At 38.4% G+C, this 16341-nt stretch overlaps 1 protein-coding gene across 1 annotated transcript in view; it reads left to right on the top strand.

Moving 5' to 3' along the window:
• The window catches only part of lrrc4ca (leucine rich repeat containing 4C, genome duplicate a), a 67339-nt gene extending 63293 nt beyond the window's left edge, over positions 1 to 4046 (top strand). The window contains exon 3 of the mRNA XM_017486225.3: positions 1 to 4046. This exon is cut by the window's left edge and continues 261 nt beyond it. Coding sequence (XP_017341714.1) covers positions 1 to 1730 — 1730 coding nt within the window. The 3' untranslated portion in view covers positions 1731 to 4046.
• Positions 4047 to 16341: the final 12295 nt, after the last annotated feature.

Genomic DNA, 16341 nt, shown 5'->3' with positions numbered 1-16341 from the left:
ATGTACCAGATGGTATCTCAACAAACACGAGGTACCTAAACCTACAAGAAAATTTAATCCAGGTGATCAAGGTAGACAGCTTCAAGCACCTACGGCACCTGGAAATCCTGCAGCTCAGCAAGAACCATATTCGTAGCATTGAGATTGGAGCATTTAATGGGTTGGCCAGCTTAAACACACTGGAACTCTTTGATAACAGGTTAACTACTATACCTAATGGAGCATTTGAGTATCTGTCAAAGTTAAAGGAGTTATGGCTGCGTAATAATCCAATTGAGAGCATACCATCCTATGCCTTCAACCGGGTGCCCTCACTGAGAAGGCTAGATTTGGGTGAGTTGAAAAGGCTTTCATATATTTCAGAAGGTGCTTTTGAAGGCCTAAATAACCTGCGTTACCTGAACCTTGGCATGTGTAATCTAAAGGAGATCCCTAATCTCACACCTCTGGTACGCTTAGATGAGCTGGAGATGTCAGGAAATCAGCTCTCAGTTATACGACCAGGTTCTTTCAAAGGCCTTGTCCACTTGCAGAAACTGTGGATGATGCACGCTCAGATCCAAACAATTGAAAGGAATGCCTTTGATGATCTTCAGTCACTTGTGGAACTGAATTTGGCTCATAATAACCTTACCCTGCTCCCTCATGACCTCTTCACACCGCTACACCATTTGGAGAGGGTGCACTTGCACCACAACCCATGGAATTGTGACTGTGACATTCTCTGGCTTAGCTGGTGGTTAAAGGAAGTAGTACCAGCCAATACCAGCTGTTGCGCTCGCTGCAGCACCCCTGCTAGCCACAAGGGACGGTACATTGGTGAGTTGGATCAAAACTATTTCCACTGTTATGCACCTGTCATTGTGGAGCCACCTGCTGATTTGAACGTGACAGAGGGAATGGCAGCAGAACTAAAATGCCGAGCAAGTTCACTGACATCAGTCAGTTGGATTACCCCCAATGGGTCTATCATGACGCATGGCGCATACAAGGTGCGCATTTCTGTGCTGAATGATGGGACATTAAATTTTACAAATGTCACAATGCAGGACACAGGGACATATACATGTATGGTTAGCAACTCGGCAGGCAACACCACTGCCTCTGCTACACTAAATGTATCCTCAACAGAGAACAGCACTTTTAGCTACTTTACCACAGTGACCGTAGAGACAATTGAGCCATCAAATGATGAAGGGAACAACATAGTACACCAGAAAGTAGGTCCGACTACTTCTTCTGGAGTGTGGGAGACATCTTCTGCACTGTCATCAACCATGACAACCCAAACGCAAGTCTCCACCAAGGCCACAGAAAAAACATACACTATCCCAGTCACAGCACTGGGAGATGGCTCCCTCAACACCCTAGATGAGGTGATGAAGACCACTAAGATAATCATTGGCTGCTTTGTGGCCATCACACTAATGGCTGCAGTTATGCTGATCATCTTCTACAAAATGCGCAAACAGCATCACCAGCAGAATCACCATGCACCAACACGAACCATTGAGATCATCAATGTCGATGAGGACTGCATGGCTACTGGACCAACCTTGGAAGGTCAACTGACCCTGGCACGTCTTGAGCATGAGCATCTTAATCACTATAATACTTACAAGACAGCATACAATCATGCATCTACCATCAACTCTATACACAGCTCTGCACACGAACCTTTGCTTATTCGGGCCAGCTCAAAAGACAACGTACAAGAAACCCAGATCTGAACACTTTTTCATAATGGTAAAAAAAGAACCCATAACAAACTAAAAGAGAAATATCTGACATTTTCAATGTAAAGAAAATGGCCCAAGGTACTGATAACATGGAAGTCCATGTGCAACAAATAAGCGAATGATGAAGGCAATTTAATGACTTTGGGCACTAGGGTATGTTAATTGTTTCAAAGTGTCTTTACCTAACAGAAGTTATTTATTTATGAAAAAACTCTATTGTGTTTATTTCAAGAAAAAAAAAAAAAACATTCTGCAATTATTTTTTCCAGCAATCATTTCTCCATATTTTATTTTAGGATTGGTAAAAATGGTTGGTTTACTAGTAGGATTTAAAACTCTATGTAAATCCTCACAATATTTCATTTCATATGTGCTGATTCAGTAAGTTATCAGTTATTAGTCACACCTATGACATTTCCTTATTGGTTCTTGTGGTTTATTTATTTATTTATTTATTTATTTATTTATTTATTTATTTTTAATCAGTCACCTCCTTTAAAATCCCTGCATGCCATTTTAGAGGCTACCCTCCCATACCAAGCATCTTAATGACCAACTGCTAATTCTAATGAGTTTAGTGCTTGATTATAGCTGATCATGTATTTGTCAGAACATATTTCTCTGTTTTTGATTAAATCAGATGTGTGGTTGGCTTTTTCAATTTCTGGGTTTTGGTGACAAATGTGCCATTATTTAAAAACAGCTGAATTGTCTGTGAAATATATGCATTACAGTTTTATTAGAAGGTGAAAATTTAGACCAGAATGATTAATATTAATATTAAACAGAATCAAATGTGGTTAATACAATTTAACTTCTAGCAATTTGGAGGTAATTCTTGTGCTTAATCTTAAAATTTGATCATCTTAAAGTTCTCCTGTATCATCTTAATAATTTTCTTTTCTCAATCAAAAATATGAATGATGCCAATGCCCACAAAATTTACCACACAGAGTTCATAGTGCCATATAAACTCATTCAGTTTCCAAACCCTTATAACCTGCCCCAGTTATATCTGTTTGCTGTGTTGTTGTTCCAGACTCATTTAATTCACTTTAGATTAATATAATAGATAATCCCAGTAGAAAACGTCCTTCTTCCACCACATTTTGCCTATAGTAGGCCATTCGAGAGTGTGTCTCTGACAAAGCATGACTTATGACACAGTATACATAGCGGTGGCATCAACCAGATGTTAGGTTTGCATCTGTCTCATACAGTAAATGGCACCATCTCCATTCTAAACAACGTGTCATTGGGCTTGCTGTGTACACAGTTTCACATAGATCCATCCGGTGTGCAATTCAAAGACTGATGCATAAAAAGTAAGCCACCAATATTAAGTCAATGCTAGTGTCCTAACCAAGATTCCCCAGGTGTCTCTTTATAGATTATGGAAAATGAAACCTTTCCATGCTTCCATTTCCCCTGTTAACTATGTTTAAATAAAACGCATACTTAAATAATTAAAACAAAACATGCTATGCATTTTGCAAGTGGATGAAAAGGGTAAAATGCATCCCATGTAAATAAACATGTAAGTGTCAAGAAGTCTTTAGCCAGGGAAGCATCCTCCAATAATGTGAAATAATAATAATGAGTTGGCTAACACAGTCACTATGGTAACCAGTGACCTTGAGTGAGAAGGTAATAGCTGATGGAGCACCCACTGACCTGACACGTTAATGTATTCAGAGTTAAAAAGCATGGATAGACCCATATTAATGCCAAAATAAGACTCATTTGAAATGCATTGTTCAGATCATAAAACTGTTCTTGAAACTGCTCATCAGTTAAACATGATAACATCATATTTCTTTATAATTAACTAAGTCAAGGTACACGTTGCATTTTTGTTTATTTCTACAGAGGAACATGTTTAATAATCATAAACAAAGTCCCTGCTACAAAACTTCAGTGGGAATTACATGTCTAAAAAGCATCAATGATCAAAGCTCAAACATCTATGAGCCTTGATCATAGCTTTGATCCACCCTCGGAGAAAGATGATTATTGTCAAACAGACATTTGGAGTAAGACACACACTTGCACTCACACACATCATGCACAGGTTTTAGCTTATGAAAAAAAAAATTCTAATCACAAAGTAAATGTGCGAGATTCATTTAGTTGCATTTAATGTAATAATAAAACAGTCATAGGTAAGATCATATTACAGCTGATTACCCTAAACTTGCTAACCCAAGCCTAACGTTTTGTAACCTATAATAGGAATGGACTCAAGAAGTCATGGTTATATAAATCACCTACCCCTTTTGAAAAGAAAGTGTGGTTAAGATTTTTTTCTTTGGGGGGGGTGGGGTGGGGGGGTTGTTTTTTTAAAAAAAGAAGAAGAAGAAGAAGAAGAAGAAGAAGAAGAAGAAGAAGAAGGAACCCGTTTCATCTTGTTTTGCACTTCCAAATCCCATTTTGTATTCAATAATGCCAATCTTGTAAAAATGTTATGATTATGCTAATAATGTCTTGAGATCAGCACATTGTTGTGTTTTATCAACTCTTGTTTTGTTTGTGAACTTGGATCATTGTCTTAAAATTCCATTCATATGAAAAGTCCTTGTCCTTTTGTCTCATAACTGTGCTTTGATTCAATTTTAGTTCTTTCTTGAAAGCTCTATGGTGAATTCTTGTGTGATGGCTTTTTTTTCCTTTTGTCTAATTATGAAAATCATCTTTTTTTATATTGAAGAAGGAGCAAATGAGTTTGCTGTCCCATGCATTTTTTATTCCTCTTTAAGAAGGAATGCTATTCTAGTGATAGATTTATATAAAAAATACATTTTTGGGGAAAAGGGACTTCAATTTTAAATGTGCCAACCTGTTCTAAAAGATGAAAAAGAAATGTGTTCTGAAACACAAAATTGATTTTCATGCAAGCATACTTTCATGAGCTTTAAAATCAAAGATCAATTATAGAAAAAGGAGTTTGTAGTTCATACACAGAAAGATGGTTACAAATAAACTATTGTTGTTGTTTTTTTTCTGTATGACCTGCTTTTTATGACACCATCTGAAAGACAACACACAAGTAAATAAATTGTTCTCAAAAATGTTTTCATACAAATCATAAGGTTGAGCTGCTTCAAAAGTAAAAGTAATTTTTAAAACAATAAATAATAATTTTAAAAAAAATATGATGATGGTGATGTACCATGACAAAAGTAAAATCAAGGCTGTTGTAGGATTCGAGAATGTTTTACATAAGCACATCAGCTGCGGATATGTATGTGCATAGCAAATGTCTTTGATATTGCAGAATCGCTGCTATGGTATAAACTAGGTTAGGAAAAAAAATATTTTTAAAAGATTGCTATAACAATTATTTTGTCTAAAACAGGTGGTCACTGTGCCTCCTGTAGCATGGATGAGTTTAATTAACTCCTTCCTGTCACAAATCGTGACGGAGCAGAGATAGGACGGATGCAAGTGCAGGATGAACAGTTGTTTATTTGAAAGAGAGACAGACAGACAAATCCAAAACGTGATCCAAAACGTAATCCACAAACATGCAAGAGGTCAGGCGATTGGCAAACAGGCATACACGGGGCAAGGCAGCAAGCTAGGTCGTGGTCTCGGAAAACAGGGTCGGTAAACAAAACGAGAAACGAACTATGACGAGGGACTGGAAGCGGATAATCCAGCGCGAACTGATGACCATGACCATGACCATGACCATGACCATGACCATGACCATGACCATGACCATGACCCGAGCTAAACTAACTCCAAAGTATTAATCTTCCGTGTTGTGTGCTGGGAGGCGCGCGGTATATATGCGGACATGATCAGCGTCTAAACCGCTAGCAGCTGAGAGCAATTCAGACCCACGTGAAATCCCAGCCAATGACAGAACAGGGAGGAGACATGACAGAAACATAAACAAAACACACGTGTCAGATGTCATTACAGTCAACAACGGAAAAGCAGGTGCTTGCGCATTCGCGCTTAGAGCACGCTCCTTCAAGGGGGAATCGTGACACTTCCATTGTTCAGGAATATTGCATAAATCGTTGAGTACGGCATGCCTTACAGAGCATCAGCAGAGAACATCTGTGGGAATAACTGCAAATTAACAAGTTGTTGTTAAATATGGCCATAAGTGAACCTTCCCTCTCTCCATGCTATATAGTTGCATTTTTTTTTTAAGTCTGAAACATTTGTTTTGGTTGGAGAACGCTTGTGGATTAATAATTTGTTTGATTTTTTTTTTTTTTTTGAGTGTATTATTTCACCAACCATCATCCATCAATCAGTTTCAAAGTATATCGGGATATGAAATGATTTTTTTAGGTGTTCCTGTCACACATATAACTGTAGTAGTATCCTAAATAAGAGCAGAATAAATCAAACTATACAACAAGGGACCAAGGAGCATATGATAGTCTGAGATGTGATGACCAAGAAAATCTATTGTAGTGCAATATCTTGAGTAAGCAATGAATTAGGAGATAGTTTCCATTAACAGAAGTGTAATTTGCATGAATACAGCAATAACTAAAATCAAGCTATGGGTTCCATCCAGATGTTGCTTGGAAATGTTAGTGTAATTTTTTTTGTAGTGTAGGTGAATTTTCAAAAGTATGAGTGCATTAACATTATATTACTCAAACTGAACTGATACAAACCTAAGCAAAATGTGCATACACACACTCACCAACCACATTATTAAGTAAACTTGTATACCTGCTCATTAATATAATTATCTAATCAACCAATCATACAGCAGCCGTGCAATGCATAAAATGCAGCTAAAAGGTCAAGAACTTCACTTATTGTTTGCATCAAAAATCAAAGAATGGGCGAAAAATGTAATTTCAGTGTTTTTGTCCATGGCATGGTTGTTGGTGCCAGATGGGCTGGTTAGAGTATTTCAGAAACTGCTCTCATGGGATTTTCACACACAATATTCTCCATAGTGTATATACAGTTTATATAGAATGGTGTTTATATAGAATAGTCTCTAGAGTTTATAAAGAAAAAAAAAACTTTCAGTGAACAGCAACTCATGGTGAGCAGGAAGTCATCTGAGAGTGCACAACCTATCAAGCCTTGAGGCAGATGGGCTACAAAAGCAGAAGACCTCATCAGGTTCCACTCCTGTCAGCCAAAAACTGGAATCTGAGGCTACAGTGGGCACAGACTCACCAAAACTGGACAGGTCTAAATTTGGAAAAAAAAAAAAAAATTCCACTCTTCACCAGCCAATATAAGGCTGTTTACACAATGTTTTACATGTAATAGTAAATTCAATATTATAATACATTCGGTTCTGTAATTCTGATTTAAAATTTATAATGACATAGTAGTTTATGAATGCAGTTGGCCACTCTTTATTTTTTCGCAGCTAAATGTATTACTGAGCTTCTGACTGTGCATCTCCTGTTGTTACAGTATTTTATATCTGTCTATTTCAGTACTCTTAACATTTATTGTGATGGTCAGGCCCTGAATAGAACTTGCCAGTCATGCCTTACACAGAGGACAGACTGCTAAATTGAAGGGCAGGTCAGCAAGGGCTGCACTTACACACTCAACTCATGTCACTGCTTGAGCACTAACCCGACAGTTGTATTCTCTAAATGAAATGTGTAGCCAATTGTATTAAAATGAAAGCTTTTTTTTCTCATGGATTTTTTTCAATTTTCAATTTAGCCACTGCCAATTCCCACTCACTTGTTAGTTCTTTCCAACCCAGTCTCACAAGAACAACAACAGATTTGCAGAAAAAATACCAATTTTGTGCCTATGTATATCAACACATTAATCTTTCATTATAACAAATTGTATGTCACATTCTACAGCAACATAATTTAACTGCACTGACATCAATGAAGAAGATTGATATGTAATAAAAACCTTTACCTCATTTTTAAACAAATTGAGAATTTCCCACTTTGTGTAAATTACTGCTTTAAGACATTCGGGCTTGCACATTGCGTGGTAAAGAAGTCTTGCGTGTTTTTTTTTTTTTTTTTAATTATAGTTACTCATTCATCTATAACCGATTGCAGATTTTATCACATTCATTTGATATGCATTTTACATGATGGGTTAAAATAAAAGACTGTAAAATGATAAATAGTACTAGTGATCATGATGTTGTTTTTCCTCCTCATCTTCTAATGTTGTAATGACACGTATCCTACTGCAAAATAATGCACTCTAATGCTACTACATTACCAATAAGCCCTTTTAACCTCCTAACAAACCTAGCTATATGTACACGGAAATGGAATACACCAAATATGCCCGTCTTAATGTGTTAATTAAATGGTTACTTAAATGGTTAATTAAAATCTTTTCAGTTCCAACATCTTGTGTATTTTGACAGTTTGTGACCTTGCATGTTGATTAGCTACAAGACATATAAATAGTAATATACTGCCAAAGCAGCAGTAAGCTATTTATCTGCTGAGAGAAAACAAATTTACATAACAACGACATTGTCATATTTTTATGCTTGTAACAAATATTTCTATATATATTTTTAGAAATATATTAGTTGATGATGATGCTGATAATGAAACGGATAACCACATTTTAAAAAGTGTCACTCTGATTGACAGTGGAGAGGATATTGCCATCCTCCCACCCAAAGATCCTGGCTAATTATGTTCTCTTGCACTCTCTGTCATCCTGGTATAATCCAGTTTCAAATTTACAATCTCATTTACATTTACATTTATTTATTTAGCAGATGCTTTCATCCAAAACGACTTACAATTGAGGAAATAAAAGCACAGCAATATATCAAGCGGAGAAAAATACAACTGCTGCTACCATACAAGATTTTTTCTAAATGGAGAGCTAGAAAAGAAAAGTGCACAGAGTAGAGGTGTAAGAGCCAGAGTAAGTTTTTTCTTTTTTTTTAAGGATAAGGTGGGGTTGGCATTTTTGGGGTTAGTTACATGTTCTCGGAAGAGTTGGGTCTTTAGCTGTTTTCTTTCTCAATGACGGGGCAAATACTTACTCCTGAGGTCACTTTAAATATCAATTTTGAGGATGTTCTTAATGTAAAGACGATACAGAACTTTTTTTAGAGACTGAGTATTTTGCCATTAATTTTATATTAACAGATACAAATAGGTGTCTATTAAGCATTTTTTAACCAACTGTCAGTAGGGGTGTTAGATAAGATAGTTGTGATATTATCACCCCACATTGTTTGGGTGCCAGGTGTGACTAGTTAGGAAAAGTATTATTAAATGTCTACTAAGGTATCATTACTTCTGTCACTCCACCATACTCAACCCACACAGTTACTGAACAGTTAATGAATTTGATCATTTTCATTTCAATTTCATATTCTGACTTTGATAGCATTGGATTTTCTGTGTGTGGTTGTGTTCCAGAGCTACAGTGCCTCCAGCTGGCATGCTGTCTGGTCAATGAGCTCCCCACTACACCCCACCCCAAACTCCATGTGCTTCAGATGTATTGCCATTTACGAAGTAATTGCATATAAACACAAAAGAGTGCAACTGGATGCCCACCTCATTCATTGTTCACAAACCCAGTTTGTCTGTAGACACAGATCCATGGAAACCAGCTGTCTGTGCTGTTGAAGAAAGATGGCTAGAAACATACCTGAGGGGAAAAAAACAGGTCTGAGTAGTGTAAGTAGTGCACAAAGCTCTTAAATGTTCAGTAAGGATTGAAAGCTCTTCACGTTTCTTCTATTCAATATGTGTGGGCATGTACATGCACAAAGCATTATGAGCATTATAATAGTATTATATTAAATGTACCCTATGACCACTTAATTTAAATTCTAATATTTGCGTAAATGTGTATAAATTAGAAGAAACAGTTCAGATCCACATTAATGCACTGAATCAGGATGGAAGACTGAAAAGTGCTGCTGCATTTCATAAAAAAAAGTGGATCTCACCTTCAGTGGTAAATTACTGTATGTCACCTTTACTTTCACCAGTAAACCTAATCTATTCAGTTTTTTGTTGTCATGCTGGTAATTTGTATAATAATTACAGTAGTCCCCTTTCCCTCTTCCCCCATGTGCTTTCCCACAATCATTAATTCCTTTCCGTGTTTAATTACACTCATTAATCAATCCAACATTCAGCAACAATGTACTTCTCCCTTCCTTATAGGTATAATAAATGTGTTGCTTTTCAGTACACATATGTTTTGCTGATTTGTAGGCTGTACTATACACTGAATACTTATTAAAAGTTTTAGGGAGCTTGTAGAAGGAGGGGTGCTAGACGGGGCACTACTGGGAACATTGTTGTTCTTCATTAATGTGAGCATAATTAGTATATTCCAGACTGAGTGGAAGAACAATTTCTATCTAATCATGGGGAAAAGAGATCGTAAGAATACACTGCTTCAATCCTCCAGCAAAGATTTGGAGGCAGACAAACAGTTTGATGAATGCAAACTTGTTTATTGAACTGACATTATATGCACATATAAAACTATCATTGGCAGAGTCAGGTTCATGTAAGTGCTGTAAGAAGAGTGTTCTTGGGATGAAATATTGATGAATTGAGCCACTGCCCTGGTACCAGTATTTTATCAAATCCATGCTTCTATAAACAGATGGAAATGGGCTATTAAGCTTTTATTAACCACTTTAAGTAAAAATGTATTATTTTCCTATTATTATAGATCGATGTATTTTGGCCCCTTATTAATAGCTGTTATAGTGGATATTGCTATGCCTGAAAGGTTTTGTCCAGGAGTATCAAATATAAAGGTGTGCTAAGTAGGCATAACTGCACTTTTATATAGAGATAATTCTGTCAAGTATAAATTGCTTATCTATTTACATTTACAACATTTAGTAGATACCCTTATCCACAGTGACTTACTGAAGCCATTGGCATTAATTAAATAATATGAAAAATAAAGAAAGCTAGCCAACACAAATCCATGAATTAAGACAAATAAAAAATAGACATTCAATTATGACATGAGAAATACCACCGGAGGATGGGCCGGTCTGTCTGCACATAGCCATAAGGGGTAAACAAATGCCTCAGCTGACAGACGATTTAGCACAGGACATGCTTATGAGGAAAAGGATGTTTAAAGAACAGTATAATTTTTTTGAGGATTACTAACAAGATTCTTATAAATCAATTCATTGTGCCATGGCATCTCTTTCAATGCTGTGAAACGCTTCAGAGCCAGCATGTTGGCTGAGACACTTAAAGCAATATTCAAAATAGAAGTTTCCCTGTGTGGTGTGCTTAGTGCTGTCAAACCTATGCCAGATTTGGCCTCAAACTCAATTCCCCAGAGTGCACCGTGTCCCCTATGGACTACAACTTCCAATACATACATTCATTGTCTCATACATGTTCACTCAATTATTGATTATGCACACCTGATTCAAATCACCCACACATAATCAACCACAAATGCAAATGAGCTGTCTCAGGAATACACTTTGCACCACCATACACATGACAGTGTGAAGAAAATTGCTGTTTCCAAAACTTTTTAGCAAAAGAATAAATTTAAAAAATTAACAAAAAATGTTATTCAGCTAGGCTTTCCCAAACATTTAAACACAACTTTACTAAAAAGTTGTTAAATTAGAACTATTGTGTCTAATTCCTGGAAAGTGCAGTAAATCATTGGGGAAACTACTGCAAAGCAATGGGATGAAGGTTAACATAGATGCCCTTCTGAATAGGAATAATCATAAACCAGCCTCTTAGTCTTGAGCAGGCATTTATTATTATTGACACTGTTAAACCTACTACACACATTAAAAATAACCATAACATCAGCCTCATAATAATTCACAGCAGAAGATTACTTAAAATCACCATGGATAAGTTTTGAGTAGAAATAACAAAAATTACAGTCTTGAAAGTTGCAGCAACAACAACAAAAAAAGGACCATTCTGAATGTCGGCTACACCAACCATCAGGGCAGCATGATGTTGACCATTTCTGTCTGCCTTGCACAGAATCTCCTCAGGTGGACCCAGCCACCACTAGCCTCACTGACAGTAACTCATCTGCCAAATCTGTACAACAATGCAGAGGACACACTGTCATAATGGTGAATATGTCCAGGTTAGTGGTAGCTGCACCGATAAGTGGTACCCTAGATCTGGGACTGGTCACAGCTGGACCTCTTTGCCAGTGCCAGTTCAACTAATTTTGTTGCCTATTGTGGTTCTCCATGTTAGAGATGGAAAGGCCATTGAGACAGGCTGCTCTGGGTGATGGTTGGCCTCACCACCTATACAGTACATGCCTTCCTCATCTACCTATGAGTCTTTCCACACTGTACAGAAACTGGTCAGCAATTAGGATACAGGCTCCTGTTTATGGCCCTACTATATATGACACCTGTCAACCACGCCGCCAACCTTATTACCTTCAGCGAGACTGCATGTCTGTTGTTTGTGTGACAAAAAATGCTTCATTTCTACTCTATATTTTCTCAAAATCTCTAAACTTTTCTATCCCTTTTTTAAAGAAAAAAAGAAAAGAAAAGAGAGGGAAAGCATGAGCGAGAAGAATTCAGAAAGTGTGTTACGCCTTGCTCCTGTTTCATCACGGGAGGAGACGGACACGTTGTCTGTGTGAAGTGTTTGGGCGTAGAGCCTTCAAGGGGTCTGACTGTCAGCATTGTGAACATTTCACATTTAGGAAGCTCCGCTCTCGGCTCGCTCTCTTCTCGTCCGAAGGGAGTTGGGTTTCAGAGCCTCGCGGATCTGGGCCGGCCGCTGCCAAGGCAGCCAGCCGGCTAAGGTCATGGGGTTGTTGTATGGATTTGGAAGAGGAGCCGGAGACGAACACTGCTCTATCTCTTGCTCTGTCTTCCGGGTCCGGCTCTCCACCTGACATTGGAGCTAATGTTGCAACTCCTCCTTCCCCTATGGAAAGCCAAAACACCCTCACTAACTCCGAGGAGTCGGTAGAGGGTGCCATTGCACCAAAAACCGACAGCAGCTCTAAAGCATATAAAGAGCTGCTTGAGGTGATTCCTAGGGCAGTTCAAAAATTGAATATAGACTGGCCCAGGGACGAGGATGTGGCTTGTTGCAGGCTGGATGAGCGCTTCCTCTCCAGTGAAAATAAATATAAAGCTCCCTCACACCGCAGAAAACTCCCTTTTTTTTCAGAAGTACATGATGAGATATCACGCGTCTGGAGAAAATCATACACTAGCCGTGTTTATAACCCGGTGACCTCTGATTACTCAGCCGTCATGGGGAGTGAGCAGCATGGCTATTTAGCGATGCGGAAGGTTGAGGAGGCGCTTGTGAGCCACCTCTCTCCATCAACGGCAGGTAATTTAGGGAGGCCAACTTTACCTTCTAAGCCATGTAAGGCCACCTCGGCGTTGGTGGGCAAGGCCTATGGGGCAGCAGGTCTTGCTTGTGGGTCACTGCACACAATGGCAGTCTTGCAGGCCTATCAAGCAGACCTGCTGAGTGAGCTCGGTACTGGGGAGGGAATTGGGCCCAAGGCAGTGGCAGAGCTGCGCCGTGCCACAAATTTATCTCTCCGGGCGATCAAACAAATGGCCCGTCATATCGGCCGTTCAATGGGTAGCCTGGTTGTGGCGGAGAGGCATCTATGGCTCAACCTCTCAGAGATGGGGGACAAAGATAAGGTCTCCTTGCTGAACGCCCCTGTTAAACCTTCCGGCCTGTCAGCGTGGAAACTGGAAACTACTGCCAAATGTGTCTCCATGGGTTTTGTATACCATAGAAAAGGGTTACTGGGTCCAGTTCAGAGCTCGATCCCCCCGTTCAGAGATGTGCTCACCACAGTTGTCAGCACAGAGCAGAACCCAATGTTAGCACAGGAAGTAAGCTCCCTTTTGGACAAAGGGGCCATAGAACATGTACCCCATTCCCTAAGGGAGGGAGGTTTTTACAGCTGTTACAGCATTTCCTGGTCCGCAAAAAAGATGGGACTATGCGGCCAATTTTAGATCTGCGTCATTTGAACCTTACTCTTCGGACATACAGGTTCGAGATGCTGATGCTCAAACTTATTGGGCCACAGATTCAGTTCAAGGACTAGTCTGTTACGATAGATCTGAAAGATGCATATTTCCACCAAGGAATATCGCCCAGTCACAGGAAGTTTCCCCAAGGAAGAATCCTTGCAGAATGTGTGCTGCTGCAGGATGGTCTACGCCACACACATTCATTCGTTATTACAGACTGGATATTCTTTCCACCCCGGGCTTGAGTGTCTTGCAGTGACCCTCAGGCTTGGGTCTTTTCGAAGAGGCCGTACCCTTGGTATGACGGAGTGGGTATTCCCGTTCATATACTGTTATGCTAAATGCAATGTCGAAGTTCCCTTTGAAAGGGAAGGCCGGGGTTACCCTGTTCCCTGAGAAAGGAACAAGACATTGCATAGCTTTGTCATACCAGGGCAGGCCTGTGAATTGCGTTTTTGCTTCAAATAACAGAGGCTGGCGGCGTGGTTCACAGGTGCCATATATATATCATGCCACACACTTAATTGCCACGTCACCTGATCGTGGCAGGCCTATAAGTAGAGGCATGATTTTACACAAGCTTCAGATACTGGTCACGCGCGCAACTGCGCTTCCCATACTGTTATGCTAAATGCAATGTCTCGTTCCCTTTTCAGAGAACAGGGAATAATAGACATACTATTGCATTGGGAGAATTTCTCCAAAGCTTCACAGTGACAAATGCATCATAAATGCTGTCTTCAGAAAAAAAAAAAACATATCTCAATAATAATTATTATCATTATTCTTATTATTATTATCTCTTTCTCTCTCTCTCTCATAATATATATATATATATATATATATATATATATATATATATATATATATATATATATATATATATATATATATATTAAGCAATGGCCTTTCACATTCAACTGCTTTTATTTCCAGCAAATTACTTAACATGTGTAAATATTTGTATTAACATAAAACCATTTAACAACTGAGACATAAACTGAACAGGTTTCACAGACTTTTGCCAAACAGAAATGGAATTATGAGTCCGTGAACAAAGGGGGGGTCAATATCAAAAGTAACAGTCAGTATCTGGTGTCACCACCAGCCTCATGGGCTGCACCAGATTTGTCAGTTCTTGCTGTGACATGTTACCCCACTCTTTCACCAAGGCATTTGCAAGTTATTGATCACATCTGGGGGAAACATGGTTACATGTAATTTTCCACTGCAAGGATGATCAGATGTCCTTCCTGTCTCACTGTAGCATTGTCATAGGCATCTTAAATTACAGACATTTCAGTTTATTGCACTGGCCACATGTGCAGTCCTCATGCTTTCCTGCAGCAGGCCTATGACATGTTCACATAGGTGAGCAGGCACCCTAGGCATCTTTCTTCTGGTGTTCTTCAGAATCAGTAAAAAGGTCTCTTTAGTGTCCTAAGTATTCTGACCTTTTTTTTCCTAACACCTGTAAACTGATAGCGTCTTAAGGACTGTTCCACAGGTACATGTGCAATAATTGTTTATGGTAATAATTGTTTAAGCATAAAAAACAATGTTTAAACCCTTTCCAGAAAAGATCTGGCAAGCTTATTTGGATTTCACAAATGTTACAGTCTGCCCTTTAGGCAGCACGTTTAGAGAGCCGGAGCATGCGCTCGTGCATGAGCAAGGTGCGCTCTTCGAAGGTTGACAACTGTGACATTGTTTACTGTGGACATTTGAGTTTGTTTGTTTCTGTTCTGTCTCCTCCCTGTTCTGTTATTGGTTGTTGTTCGAGGGTGTGTCTTCAGCATTTTCAGTTGTCAGCACTTAGCGCTGATTTTGTTTGATATATATACACTGCGCGCCTCCCAGTACGTGGCGAGGAGTATTAGATATAGTTCTATAGATTATTTAGGTTAACGTTAGATTAGTTCACTTTGTCCATGCTGGTGTTTTCCGCTCCCAGTTTATAGTCATAGTTCACGTTTCTTGTTTTGTGTTTTGACCCTATTTTCTGTGAGCGCGACTTCGATTCTTGCTTTTCCCTGTTTATGCCTGTTTGCCGAACGCCCGACCCACTGCCTGTTTTTGAGTATGCATCTGTTTCACATTTTGGATTTGTCTGCCTGCCTCCTTTAATAAAAGCTCTTAACTGCAATTGCTTCCGTATCCTACTCCCTTACGTCTTGCGACGTGACAACAAAATTATCTTTAAAATACAGTCTCCTGAAAAAGGGATGTTTCTTTTTTGCTGAGTATATATATATATATATATATATATATATATATATATATATATATATATATATATATATATGTATATGTATGTATGTATGTATGTATGTATTATATATATATATATATATATATATATATATATATATATATATATATATATATATATATATATATATATATATATATATATATATATATAATATCTCACAAAAGTGGGTACACCCCTCACATTTTTGTAAATATTATCTTTTCATACGACAACACTGAAGAAATGACACTTGGCTACAATGTAAAGTAGTGAGTGTACAGCTTGTGTAACAGTGTAAATTTGCTGTCCCCTCAAAATAACTCAACACAGCCATTAATGTCTAAACCGCTGGCAAGTAAAGTGAGTACTCCTCTAAGTGAAAA

This window comes from Ictalurus punctatus, chromosome 14 (genome assembly GCF_001660625.3).
Source record: "Ictalurus punctatus breed USDA103 chromosome 14, Coco_2.0, whole genome shotgun sequence".
NCBI classification, from domain to species: domain Eukaryota; kingdom Metazoa; phylum Chordata; class Actinopteri; order Siluriformes; family Ictaluridae; genus Ictalurus; species Ictalurus punctatus.
The sequence above is the reverse complement of the archived record's forward strand: the minus strand, read 5'-3'. Positions and strand labels throughout refer to the sequence as shown.